The sequence below is a fragment of the Parus major genome, chromosome 6 (genome assembly GCF_001522545.3).
Source record: "Parus major isolate Abel chromosome 6, Parus_major1.1, whole genome shotgun sequence".
NCBI lineage: Eukaryota > Metazoa > Chordata > Aves > Passeriformes > Paridae > Parus > Parus major.
This window is the reverse complement of record NC_031775.1, coordinates 18,862,092-18,875,837: the sequence shown is the minus strand read 5'-3', so window position 1 is coordinate 18,875,837 and position 13,746 is coordinate 18,862,092. Positions and strand designations below refer to the sequence as shown.

Genomic DNA, 13,746 nt, shown 5'->3' with positions numbered 1-13,746 from the left:
GTGTGGCACAAGGGTTGTGCTGGATCAGGAGTGGCTCCAGCGTGTGGCACAAGGGTTGTGCTGGATCAGGAGTGGCTCCAGTGTATGGCACAAGGGTTATGCCTGGATCAGAAGTGGCTCCAGCGTGTGGCACCCGTGCTGGATCAGGATCAGGAGCCTCTCCAGTATGTGCCACCCGTGCTGTGCTGGATCAGGAGTGGCTCCAGCGTGTGACACAAGGGTTGTGCTGGATCAGGAGCCTCTCCAGCGTGTTGCACAAGGGTTGTGCCTGAATCAGGAGCCTCTCCAGCGTGTGCCACCCATGCTGTGCTGGATCAGGAGCCTCTCCAGCGTGTGGCACCCGTGGTGGATCAGGATCAGGAGCCTCTCCAGCGTGTGGCACCCGTGCTGTGCTGTCTGGCTGCCGCTCACACCCGCCCACCGCTGCTCGCCGCCGCGCTCGGGCCCATGCGCCTTTTCAGGGCTGCGGGAAGATGTCAATGAGAGGGGCGGGCGGGTTGGCCGCGCTGCCGGAGCGATTGATTCCGGCCTGCCTCCCCGAGCAGGCTGTCTGCGCAGCGGCACACGAGCCGCTTGTGCACAATACCCCGCTAATGCCCTGCTCAGCAGCTTCCAAAGGAAGAACGGTATTTAAAAAAGAAATAATAGCAGTCCTCTGTGAGCCGCGGTGAGCGCGTGGACCAGAGCTAATTTTGGAAAGCTAAAGCTTATTCCGTGCAGTATTATTAGAATTATTTGGGTTTCCAAAGGCACGCTCACGTCCATGTATGTGTCGCTGGCCAGCTTTTCCACGTGACTCGGCTGGATCCAAATGCAGTTATTTATAGATGGCAGGAGCACTGATGACATTATCTTACAGCACTCCAGTCCTGAAATTATAGCACTTGTGTGCAGAGAAAGGCGTCCGTGTGTCCTCTGTGAGAATTTAGGCAGGCTGCTCTTCTGCAAATTTTCATGAGAAGAGGTAGTCACAAATTACCCTTTCCCTCTCCCCCGATTCTTTTTTATTTGCAGAGAAACGAAAGGTATTGAAAAATCAGTCTGAGCTGTGATTTCTATTGGCTTCTTCCCTAGATGCTTGTAAAAAGCAATTAGCCGCGTTCATTTTTATACCTCCCCCCTCTTCCATAGATAACCTCTTTCTACCTATGTAAAATGATAAACATGCCCCTGAAGACAAGGAAACAGCAATTTCTAATCTGCCCAAAACTAATGTTCATAGTTAGGCTTTTAAATAAAAGTCTCTTGCTGCAGCCCTCTGAGTGCCTGTAGCTCAGCTGATTGAACCGAGGCTGTGCACTCGAGCCCTGTCTCGGGGTAGCGCCTGTGCGAGGGAGCAGCTGCCGCCTCTGCAGAGCGCCCGAGCCTGGGTGCTGGGGCCGCACTCAGACACAGCAGGGATTTCATGTGGCTAGGGAAAAACCAAATATAAGTCTGGAGGAAACATCTTTTTAAGAGAAAAAAGGAAAAAGTATATTTTTTTTATTTTTTTTTTTTTTTTTAAGGAAGAATAAAAAACAAAAGCTGGTCGGGTTCACAGGGTGGTCACACAAAGAAATGCTTCAGTACAGCTGGGAGTGTGCAGGCTACAGCAGAGCATGGGTACAGACAGCAGATGATGGGGCTGCCTCAAGGCAGTACTGCTGCTGAACACTTATCGTGAACCTACAACTGAAATAATCTAAAGATCGGGGTAGGGTTGTTTAGATGTTTCTTTTTTTACGCCAGCCTAAGTTTTCCTAATTGTAACAGAGCATAGATGATATGCTAATTTTGCTTTATTGATAATAAATAAAATAAAAAAAGTGTATGTGGATTCTTTAGAGGTATCAGAATGCCTTAACAAGAGCATCTGTGGCTCACAAAGTCTGCTCCTGTAATACAACCATGTTTCAGGTGGGAAAAATCCATTAGCCCAGAAGACACAGCTAGAAGAAATGGAACTTTAAGGATACAGAAGCCCTCCTCTTGATCAGATTAGTTACCAAGTTCCCAGCGCAGCCTGGGAACAATTATTTGGTATTTGACTTTGGTATATTAATTGAATGTTAATTAATTAGGCAGTTCTCAAGAAAAGGTGATTGGTACTAGGAGCAGAGCAGGTTGCTAGTAAAGGAAGATGATGACAAGGTCTGTGGGGTTGGTGAGACACAGAGGGGAAAAAAGAGAAGTAATGACTCTGTTAGAAAACTACCTCATCAACTGGGCAGTGAGATGGGAAGCACTGCTGCCTTGAAACTGCAATGCATGCACATGTCTGTCTGCCCTGTATTGTTTGAGCAGAAATCAGTTAAATTAAAAATGGCTGCAAGCTGAGTTTCTCTTTCCTGATGTCCTTAACTGATTTCATGTTTAGCACTTAGGGATTGTTTTACAAAGTTGTAATATTTCTTTCAGAATAAGGAGTGAGTGGAAGGATAGGGTTAGAGTACTTTTAGCTTAGTTCTGTTCAAGTACAAACTTTGAATAGTATGAAAAATGGTCCTGCAACCCCCAACTTCGAAAGCAAGCTTTTTTTGTTGTTGTTGTTCAGCAGTTTTAGAGAAGTTGGCGAAGTTTGTATTACACTAATCATACAAAAAAAAAAAAATCTGAAGACACCTGATAAAACATTCTTTTCCTGTAAAAATATAAAATAATGTAAAGTTAAAGCAAAGAGCAAGATGGCAGAACCAAAAAGCAAAAGTTCCTAAAATAGCTTTTGGTCCTTCTGAGTTCTGGATTTGCAGTGTTAACTTTGGAAGCACGTTTCTGCAATAAATTCTGGTTGTGTGGTTTTTGTAATTTTTTTCCCCCTCCTTGAAAGCCTCTCCAGATGTTTTACAGTTGTTGTTTGAAAATGTTCCATGGCAGGCACAGAGACTGTGGGCACAGAGCAGTAACCCCTTGATGTGGTGATTGTGGTTTTTCCTTGCAAAGAGAGGAAGGTGTATGATCTTCTCTGTTCTGGGACTCTGTTTTGTCACAAATGGTGTCACCTTCAGCACATCACCTGCTCTCAGTTTCTTTCATCTTTAAACTTAGCCAGTAAGCCATGTAGCTGGATGGCCACTTCAGCAGTCTCTGCAGGAGCTCCCCACACTGCAGCTAAGATGTCTTTTGGGATAATTGTGAATACAAGCCAGATTTAAATATTTTCCCAATGCAGACTGATTGAATTTCCTCTGTTCACAAACACAGATTCCACTTGATTCTAAAAGACTTCAAAAAGTCGTCTATGCCATGCCCCCTTGGCTGAAGAGTCCATTCTCCCTAGATCTGTATCTGACCTTTCCTCTGCATCTCCATTTATGGAAATTCCTCACCTTACCCCTTAGGGTATTAAAGAGCATTGGGATGCTCCTAATATCTAACCCGTGTCTTTTTTATCTCTATATATTGATGTTTCTGCTGTGGATATAGTTAATGCTTTGTTATTTAGTAAATCAGAACACTGCTGTCAGTCTTCCCTCTTGTGGGAAAAAAAAAGCTCAAACCAAACCCACCAAAAGCCCTAATCCATGTGATCATTTCTTGCAGGCTATATTGATAGGTTTTTTTCTAATCACTATGATTACTTTTCTCCCCTTTCTGTGGCTGTACATTGTGGTGGGGTACAAAGAAGGGAGAACTGTGCATCTCCCAGACTTGGGTTCCACTCATGCAGCTGAGGGGGCTGGTTGGGTGTGCTTTAGCACCACAGCACAGCTACTGCCTTCACTGGCCTCAGTTCATATTGAGGAATCTGATAATGCTCATTTCTATTACCAACTATTGGTTTAATAGTTTGGTAAGCCTTAAGTTTCCTGCCATTTTGTGTTGTGTTCAGCTAGACCTAATTTCCCTTGTTTATTTATGAGAATGTCATGTTAAGCAGCACTATAGCCTGACTAAAATCAAACTAATCTACGCTCAAGGTCGATTGTCTGCTAGTGTAAAGAAAGTACAGAGGTAAGGCATGATTTGTTTCTGGAAAGTCAGTTTTGGTTGTTATTAATTTTTTACTTTCCTCTTGGTCTTTTTGAATAATTTGGGTGAGTTTTCCATGATAGAAAGATGAACCTCCAATGCTGCGTTTATTCCTTTCTTTCTTTTAATGACAGACACCAGATTTTCCCTCTTCCAGACTTCCATCGTTGTGCATGGCTTCCTTGTGTTCCAGCTTTTGTTAACTTCATCTGTTAGGTTTTTTCCTAGCACTTTTAGATGTTAGTGGTGGTGTTAGCTCAGGAGTTGTTTACAGTAGTAATTGCAGGGCTGAGGATGGATTAAATGAAACTGAGCCTTTCACCTGTAGGTCACTGCTTTTTCTGTAGCCAAAGATGGGTTCAAGTGTGTCAGTCTCATTTTTCAGATGTCTGGATTATGTGTAAAATCTGTTGATGACTAGAACTGGCATTACAAAACAAAAGCGTACAGCGGTAATGAAAGATGCTGTTGTTTGAAATCTAAGCAGTGAAACCAACAATTGGATGAGTAAGAAAACAAGCAGTCTAATGCTATTGAAGTGCATTTCCTTGGAAAGCCTTATCCAAGATTCACTTGCTGGTAGCCTTTTACCAGTGTTGTCTTCTCTTTGTATAATGGACTGTGTTTTCAGATGTAGCAGCTTGGGTAGAGCTAAGCCTAAATGAGATGCTTACGTATTTTATCTGGATCTGTACAGAGTGTCTTGTGCTTGCCAAATTGAGCCATTGTTGCTATGTTTTGTAATGTATTACTTCAAAGTTAATGTAGTGAATCTGGTAAGATCCTCTGCCAAGTTTTGGCAAGTGTAGAAGGAAATTAGGAAATCCCAGTCCCACTGAAGGCACGGGGTGAGGATAGCTGTATTCAAGTCTGTGTCTCCAGCATGTACTATTCCAGTTGGCAAGAGCCTTTGGGGAAGCCTACACATATAAGTGTCTTGAGAGGTATTTGTGAAGAATTGAAGATATGCCAAGGCAAGCTGGACCCATATTCAAGACCAGACTTTGTACATGGTGTCAGTCTCATGCAGCAGTCCTGAAAGCAAATGCTGAATAACTCTTAGGTTTGCAGTAAGGTTTTCATTGAATAAAACCTCTGTTAATTAATGTTATACTACATTCAGTTTAATTAGGTGTTCCCTTCATTATCTATATTCCTACAAACCTGCATGATTTTTTGTTTTTTAATTGTAATACATAATTGCATTAGAGATCCTACTGGAGTAAAGCTGGATATTTCTGTAAGACACAGCTGTAGCTATAGTGATGAAGGAGGCATTCTTTATAAAGGACATTACTTAGATATTAGGGGTAGAAATGTGTGTCATGCTTTGTTCCACAATGTTGAACTGTGGCTGTCCACTCTGTGTTCCTGTTGTCATTAGCAGGGCAGTTCATGCCTCCCCAATGAGGATCTGAGCCAGCTGCCCCCTTGCTCTGCTGGGGAATTCAGTTCCTTGCAGTTTGCTGTGCAGTTTCTGGGATGAGGGCTTTTTTTAGTCTGCTTGCCTTTGGAGGGGTTTCTTCTCACTACACTGGAGCAGGTTTGTGTTGGCACTTTTTAGATAAAATCAGTCAGTTTAATCCAATGTGTACTTGGACTTCTAAGCTAACATCACTGATTTTTGCCTGATAGAGCAGTCACAATCCTCAGGTGCTCCAAAAAAGCAGCCAGCTGGGGGGCAAGCCTCCCGGCATGAGGTGGCAGCAAACACCTGGGAGTAAGCACTGGCTGTGCACTGTGGGCTGCTGTGTGCAAAGTGGGAATCTGCTGGCAGCTGGAGAGATAGGCCTGGGAGGAGGGATGGACTCCCTGGGAACTGCTTTCAGTCCATGCTGAACCGTCAGACTGCTGAGAAATTCATACTTTTGCTTTGTAATTGGCTTTGTGTCTTCTCCTTTTGCGCTGTCAGTGCTGAGGCAGATGCCGAGCAGAAGCTCATGTAATGATGGGGTAGAGCTCATCTGTAGCAGGGTTGGGCTGTGGAGCAGTACCTGCAGTACCTGCAGAGTGGGACAAACACGATTCTCTGCTAATGGATTGTTCCATCCCTGGTTTGTGGCCTTGCTTTGCTGCGCTGTCCGACAGGAGAGCCAGCCATTGCCAGGCTCTGCTGGAGTATGTGAGGAGGAGAGCTGCAGGAAAATCAATCCTTGAAATAGTTTGGCATGACTGGTTTCTCCCTCTCTCCATTTCCTAGCTATTTAAAAGCAAAATGGCTTTTAAAACACAAGGAAAACATGTGATTTTCAGTTTCACAGAATTGCAAGGATTCCATCCTTTTAATGCAATTGACCTTATTTTTCTAATACTGTCAGCACATTGAGCTTTTGGTAGTTAACATTTTCAATGTATTTTTTCAAATGTGATATAGTCTCCATTTTTCTACGCAGAAAGAATAACTCCTCTAAATAACCAAGACAATAGTTATTTCCACTCCTCTCATTCTCTTCTCATTGCTGCTTCCCTCCCCACCAAATTACCTCACTGGATGTTTTATAAAAGCTGTATTTAGATTGCAGTTTGTAGGGGAGAGAGTAGAAAGCACTCAGTAGCTCTGTATGCTACTTATCTGGAATTCACCACGTAAAGGAATACAAACTTGTTTCTAAAAGCAATATAAAATTAATGGATATGATTGGTAAAAAATGATGTATTTTCTTACTTATGCTGTAAATATCTTTTCAGACAAATGCATTTCCTTCTGAGACATGAAACCAATCTAGCGAGATGGTGCTGAACAGATAGTTCTCCAAATGAAACTCCTCCTTTTTTCCTAATATTTTCATTGCAGCAAATAAGAAATACGGGTCTGCCAGTCTGCCTATTGAACTATCTACTGCAGCTTAACTGCAGCAAGGAAGCAGTAATCCTATTGTGCTCTTCCAGCAGTCTCCCGGGAAGCAGAAGGCATTGAAATTACTGAGCTGTTGTCCTATCCCCTCCTCACCTGTCTTTGTGGCTGTAAATATAGTGTCTGCCTGTAAATAACAGTTTGCTGCACCTTTAAGCACGTTCCCTAACAAGAGGCAGCGATTTACTGAGGTGATAAGCTGTAACTAATACTAGGGTATCATAATAGGTAAATAGATTAGCACTGTGCTTCTCTGTATTTTGCTTTCTAGGGAGCCGCGGGCTCAGGCGCTCGGAGGCGCTTACTGTGGCACTTTGCACGGTGCCGAGGACAGCCAGGCACTGCGGGATTGCAGCTCCCAGAGCCGGGGTGCAGGGCCTCCGTGGGGTGGCATTGACTGCACACCCTGCTTTCTTTACTCTTTCTGGCCTAAAAAGGGTTGTAATGGGCTGTACCAATCTTCTGTGCTATGGTTGTAAAATTACATTTGAGCTGCATCATCAGCATCCATCATGTAATATTTGCAGGTATGCCAGCATCACTTGTTGGCAAGAAGTATTAAGTGGTGTGAGCAGCCTGGGCATGATCTTGGCTTCCCCCAGCTCAGGCTCCTCGATTTTCCTAATGGAAGGGCCCCAACACTTAGAAAGCAGTTGTGATGCTACTGCTGGGTGATGGGCACTCATGGCTATGAGGGATGGAAAGGTGCCACAGAGGGAGCAGTGGAGGCCTTTGTTCCTGCACTGCCTGGCAGGTTTTCGGCACAAAAGGGCCCTTACAGGAAAGGAGCAGTACCAGGGGATGTGGCCGGTCCTAATAATTGTGTCGAAAATCTTGTGATATTTGGCATGTTCTTAAAGACTTGGCTCCTAGAGGCAGGGGATTAAATAACAATTGCTTCCTTTCTCTTTCAAGCAAGGCTTAGCTCTGTGGTTGCAGAGAAATGCTTAAAATGTGACTTGGGCTGACTGGGAAAAAATTAAAAATTGCCTTCCAGCCTTCTTTCCCTTCCTTGTCCCCAGGATCCCAATGTGAAAATGTTGCTATGTCTTATGATTTTTTTTTTTCAATGAAAGGATTTAAAACTATTGGGCGCATCCAGAAGGACATAAAACGTTGCCAGCTTTGGGAGTGTGGGTGTATTTATGAGTATTTTAAGGAGAGGTTGGTCACATTCTGTGCTGAGACACACTCTTGCCATGTCTGGTCCTCTTCAAAGAATAGAAAAACAAAAACGGGACTGGGTAGCAGCAAGCTGAATATCTCTGAACTGATTTTTTTCTCTTACTTCCTTTGGGAAACCCCTTGGGCTAGTTGTAATTGAAATTTCTCTTATTTTTAAATCTGTATTTCTGCTTTTCACAAATGTGAAAGCTGAGGCTGCTCATGTCTGCGCTGGTTTCTCAACGCAGTTGTCATTAGCAAATCAGTATTGATTTATTCCTATGGAAATAGATCAGTGCTAAAAGTAAAACGCAGTCCCATTAAGAATGATACAGGTTTTGCAGATGGAGAAAAGTAGGTCAAACATTGCACCAATCATCCCAGAGAGTGTCCCTTTAAGCCAAATAAATGTGTGAATACACTTAAACTGTCAGTATGTTATTTGATTGCCATTATTCTGCATCTTTTTGCATGAGCTAGCAGAGCCCTCTATGACTGAACAGGGGTTGAACAAAAAAGTCAATTTTAGTGCATTAACCAGGTTGTATTTTACACTCTGGGTTGTGTACAGGGCTTCTTGGGGGGGTGAGGGGGTGCACATTCAAGGATTCTTTATTTCCTCTCATTGCAACAGTTGAACTCAACTTAAGCAGGAAAGGCACATGATTGTATGCAAGGGACATTGTAGCAATGCAGCAGAGGAACAGAATTTAAATCTGATCATTAAACTGCCGCAGCAAGGGGCTACGAGAGACGGTGTGGATGGTCCATCTGCAAAATCTGTGCTCCTGTTGTACAAGGAGGAGGGGCGGAGGGGGAGAAAAAGCAGCTGCTTGGCTGTGCTATGAGAGGGTGAGACTGACTGTTGGCACCATCTGTAGCTGTCCTTTGTGCTTGCTGCTTTATCTGTGCATTATAGTATGATACTGAAATTCTCGTGCTTTGAGTGTAAATGAGTTGAGATACGCCTAATACTGTCAGCATAAAAAGCAGTAACTAAGTACACTAAAGATGAATAGTGTAATCTGTAAATTCATTTTGAGTTTGTTTTATCTTGCTTGAATAGCCCAGGAAGTGATGTTCTCCAGAAGCCAGCTGTACCAGATGTGTGTTGGCAGGGTATATATTCATCTTACCGAGCAGAGCAGTGGAGGTGGATGAGGCAGGAGAGATGGCAGGCTCTTCTGTGTTTTCCAGCAGAAGAGAGCAGAATTCTTTAGAGGGAGGATAGAGCAGGTCAGAGGGGAAGTGGTAACTCCTAAGGTGGCGACAAACAGCTTTGTTTTCATTCCATGCACAAGTACCAACACAGGGAAGAGAGTGATTATTATACATGGTACATGAGTTGAAATGTCCCGAGGGAGGAAAGGTTGAACCTCTCTATAATGAGTGCTGTGATAGGGATGAGTAAATTTGCTAGGTTTTTTTACCTGCAGTCTCTTAGTTTCTAAAAGCATGAGTCCTCTCCAGATAACTTGCAGAATAAAACCATCCAGCTTATCTTGAGGACCTCTTTGTTCTTCGATGGTTTACATTTTCCCTTTATAAATCTGCATACTGGATATTGGTAATAATAACAATTGATTAAGATGTTTTCTTATCTTCACCTCACCAAAGCAATGCTCTCATTGGTATATTCTTTTTCCAGGAGTTACACTGCTTTTTTTTTCCAAGCAGGTTTGCCTTTTGTTTGCAGATTCATGCCCCCAGATCCATTGGGTTGTTGCTTTTTATCTTACTTGTCAAATGCACATAGGTGTGCAGAGGGAGCAGCTCCCTTCTCCCATCACAGCCTCGTCTAAGATGGATGATTCCGTAGTAATTACACTCGGCTGTGAAAGTGCTCAGCATCCACTATTACTCATCCACTATTACTCTGTGATGGCTGCGTTAAGTGTTCGGCAGAACACTTTGTTCGTGTTTCCCGAGCTCAAGTGGCTGTGGCGCAAGGGAAGAAACCCTGTGAGGCAGGAATTTGTATCTCCAGGCGGCTGGAAAGGGGGAGGGGGGCCTTTGTCACTGCCACATTAGTAATGATATGCCAGGGATAAAAGGTGAGTATAATTTGATCAAATGCTTGTTGACAGATTCCTTGGCTAATAGAGAAGCAGCTTAGACTGACACTCGTTGCTGGAACATTTCACAGAGCTCGGGGGAATGCTTTTTGTAGGCTACATGTGAGGCTGACAATTTCTGAGTGACCATATTTAGTTACATAAAGAAACGATGTCCCCAGCAGAGCTCGAAAATGCCTCCCTAAACACTGCTCTTTACCTTCTGCTTGATAAATGCAATAAAATTGCTACCTCTTCTTTGTCCAAATGTGTGATTAATTCACAGCAATGGCCCAGTCTATAAGTATTTTTCTTGTGTGGCCATTTAACTTGAGAAAATCCAATTGTTTCTTGGAAAAAAACGTATGGTTTTCTGTGGAAAACCATACTGGTGAGTGTTTTTGGTAAAGCAGGTTCCTTTTTCTCCCCCACAAATATGACTTTACAGTTAGTCTCATTGGAATTTGTTCTGTGTTAACAGGATATGTGAATAGCTACTGGGAAAAGAAGGTGGTGTACCCTGAAACGATAGTCAGCTACTGCTTATTATTATGCTATTTGGTGAAAGACAGCCATTAAGTTAAGACATGAAAACAGAAAGCCTCAATTTTAGAGGATTCTGCACTTGTCTCTTTTAAAGGAGCAAGCCTGAAATTACATCTCGAGCTCTTACTACTCTAAACCACCGTGGCAACTTGGGTTTTCAACTTGGGTTTTCAACTTGGGTTTTCAGTAGTCTTCTGGTTCTCACCCACCCATATAATCTGTTGATTTGTGTTCAGTATGCAACACCTCAGGAAGGCACTTAGTTAAAAATTAAACACAAAGCTTTTTTTTTTTTGTTCTGAGGGTTTTGTAAAGCATCCTTTAAAGAAGAAAAAAGCCCAAGCACTTCCACTTGAGAAATTGATTTCTTTCCACTGCAGGATTTTTCAATTAGTCTGCACTTTGTTCCAGTGAAACTCCTCACTGTGTCCTCATACCTGGCTGACTTTTTACCAGAGCCACTTCTGATTTTGGAATTAAATAGGCAGCTTTGAGGTTAGGGTGGATATTGCTGGAGGCTTCAGTGGGGTGTCTTGGCTGGGTGCACTCACGGGAGCCAGCTTTCACTTGCAGTCACTCCGAGTGTGGATGCATAAGGGAGAGGCCACATTTTCAGGAATAATGACCCCTTTCATGTCTTTAGAAGGAGTTGCAAGCTCTTCTTCCCTCTAAGAAATCTCTGCATCTTCATAGTTCATGAGTGTGATTTTCCTGTAAGCACAGAATTACCCTCATTGACTACAAGATTAGGCACATAATGGAAATACACATTTAGGGGTTGTGCTGGGTCAGATATAGATTTAAGTGCCTAACTTTGTATCCATACATCATTCTCCTGTTTATCTATTCAAGACTGGTAGCTCATAGCAGTTTTGAAAATTAATTCATGCACATGGGTTTCTCTGCAATTAATCTTTTAAAAAAACCATCTGAATAGAAAAGAGACCCCTTTTCTTTGCTCCCCTTTGTAAATGATGTCTTCTCTATGTTTTTATGTTTCTGTTTGTGTGAAATGGATTATTCTGCTTCTTACTTGTACCAGCTATCCCGTGTCCTTTTGCTTCATCCATTCTTCATCTCTGCTGCTCAGACAAGTTCTCTTGTGCCTGCTGGGCCATGCAGAATATTTGTAACTTGGGTAAAAATGTTCTGATGATAGTGTAGGGCAATTAAAAAGGTTCAGTTCAATAGGGTAGTAGTGTGAGTGGTGGTTCATGGACGAGCTTTGCACTCCTGGTGTTTTGTCTGTTTGGCTCGACTCCTGTTGCAGTGGCTTGCACCTGCACAGGGCTGTGCTGGTTCTCCAGATGTGTGCTCACTGTCATTTGTTCTGTTTGCACAGCACTGCTTTCATCGTGGTGTGAGGAGCTGGGACGGCTCTTGCTGCTTCGCCACCAGAAAAGCCGGCAGAACGATCCTCCCGGGAAGCTCCCCATGCAACCCCCCATGAACTCTATGAGCTCCATGAAACCCACCCTCTCTCACAGGTGAGTCTGGGCCCAGCCCACAGCACTGCAGTCTGGACAGCGTGTTGTGTGACAGATCTGTTACTTGAAATGTTTGTTACCGCTGATGGGGGAGCGACACTGTTCCATGCACTGCTCAGCACTACGGCCAGCTGGGTATCTGTAATTACAGCAAGCACTAAATAAACTCAGCTTTTCTCCTTGCTATTGCCCCGTGCATAGTGAAGTGACACTTCCGTCTTCAAATCTGTGCTCAGATCAAGTGGGCTTGCTTTCAAGCTTCAAGTTATGCCCTAGAGATAAACTTGTACATCATGTCTCTCATCAGACACTTGCCTGATGTTTATTTAAATACAACTGGCTTTTCTTGGCGTTGAAAAGATTTCACTGATGTTCCTTGTTTTAACCATCATTGGAATGAAATTGTACTGTGGGTGTAGTCATAGATCAGAGGATGTCCCGTACAGTCTTGGATCAGGTGAGGATCACACAGCACTTGTGTTAGAGAAAACATGAACATTAAAGGACACTATAAGAAAATGATGGTGATTTGATAACCAAATAATGTAGAGGAGCACTGTTTGTATTTCTTGTCTGCACAACCTAGGTCAAAGCAAAAGCTGGAGATAAGTGTAGACAGATTGAGTATTCATTCCATGATTTATGTTTCTGAGAATTTTTTTCCAAGGCATTCTTTACCTCAGCATCACAGTAGAGAAATGACAAATAGTATAAATTTGTTATAATGCAGAGGTTTTTTTGTTAGTAAAGGACTGTGAGAGTGTAATGAATCTAAATTCCTTGTACCTAATTTCGATAGCCTAGCTAACTTGAACTTTTGTGTTAGAATGGAGCTTAGGGATATCTTTGTACCAGTGCATTTGCATATGCATATTTGTCTGAAAACAACTTTTGGGGCTTGGATTGGATATTTTTTCATTATTTTTGTCGCATTTAAGGGAAAACCATGCAATCACTATGCCTTTTATTTTAGCACTTGAGACTAAATAAAGTCCTTTTTTTGAAGTATAATTAGTATATCATCACCGCTTTTCAGAGTACCTGGATTTCCTCTCTTTTAGTTGTTTATGACATGACTGATTGTAAACACACTTAACAAAAAAACACACAGAAAACTTAATGTTTTAAAATAATTTTACACTTGGGAGAAGTTTTTCAGAAGACAAAGTGGAATTAGTGGCCAGTCTGCAGAGAATGTGCTGCAGTGTATGTGCTCTCTTAGGTGTAGTTTTGTAGTTTTTAGATGCCTGATTCTCATTTGACCTTTTAGCCTCTGTTCCTCTGGAGTCTATAAAGTGAGACTGTCTCAAAGGGGCTGTGTGCTACATTACTATATAATAGATAAGATCAGCACAACTCACTTATTTTGTGGCAGTTTTCCACTGAAACTGTCACATGTCAAAAAACAAATACTTTCTTCTACTAAACCTAAATACCAACATTTCTGGCAGTACTGGGTCACCCAACATTCTGCCTGTAGTAGAGCATCCTGCCCAGTATTAGGCAGATCCTGCATACTTCTCTCAAGTATTGCCTTTGAAATGCTCTACTGGGGAAGACACTGAGAATAATTTCTAAATTACTGCTCTTTACCTATGAGATGCCCCTCTAGAAACAGAATTTCTGTGGCATAAATTCTTATGTACAATAGCTGCAGCAGCTGCTTTGGGATTTGAAATACTGGCATCGCTGC

General features: G+C 42.7%; 1 protein-coding gene across 8 annotated transcripts in view; it reads left to right on the top strand.

Moving 5' to 3' along the window:
• ZMIZ1 (zinc finger MIZ-type containing 1) overlaps window positions 1–13,746 on the top strand; it is a 340,259-nt gene that overhangs the window by 276,938 nt on the left and 49,575 nt on the right. For all 8 annotated transcript variants that reach the window (XM_015632815.3, XM_033515828.1, XM_033515825.1 and 5 more), the window contains one exon: window positions 11,909–12,053. In XM_015632815.3, coding sequence (XP_015488301.1) covers window positions 11,909–12,053 — 145 coding nt within the window. The remainder of the gene's footprint in view (window positions 1–11,908; window positions 12,054–13,746) is intronic.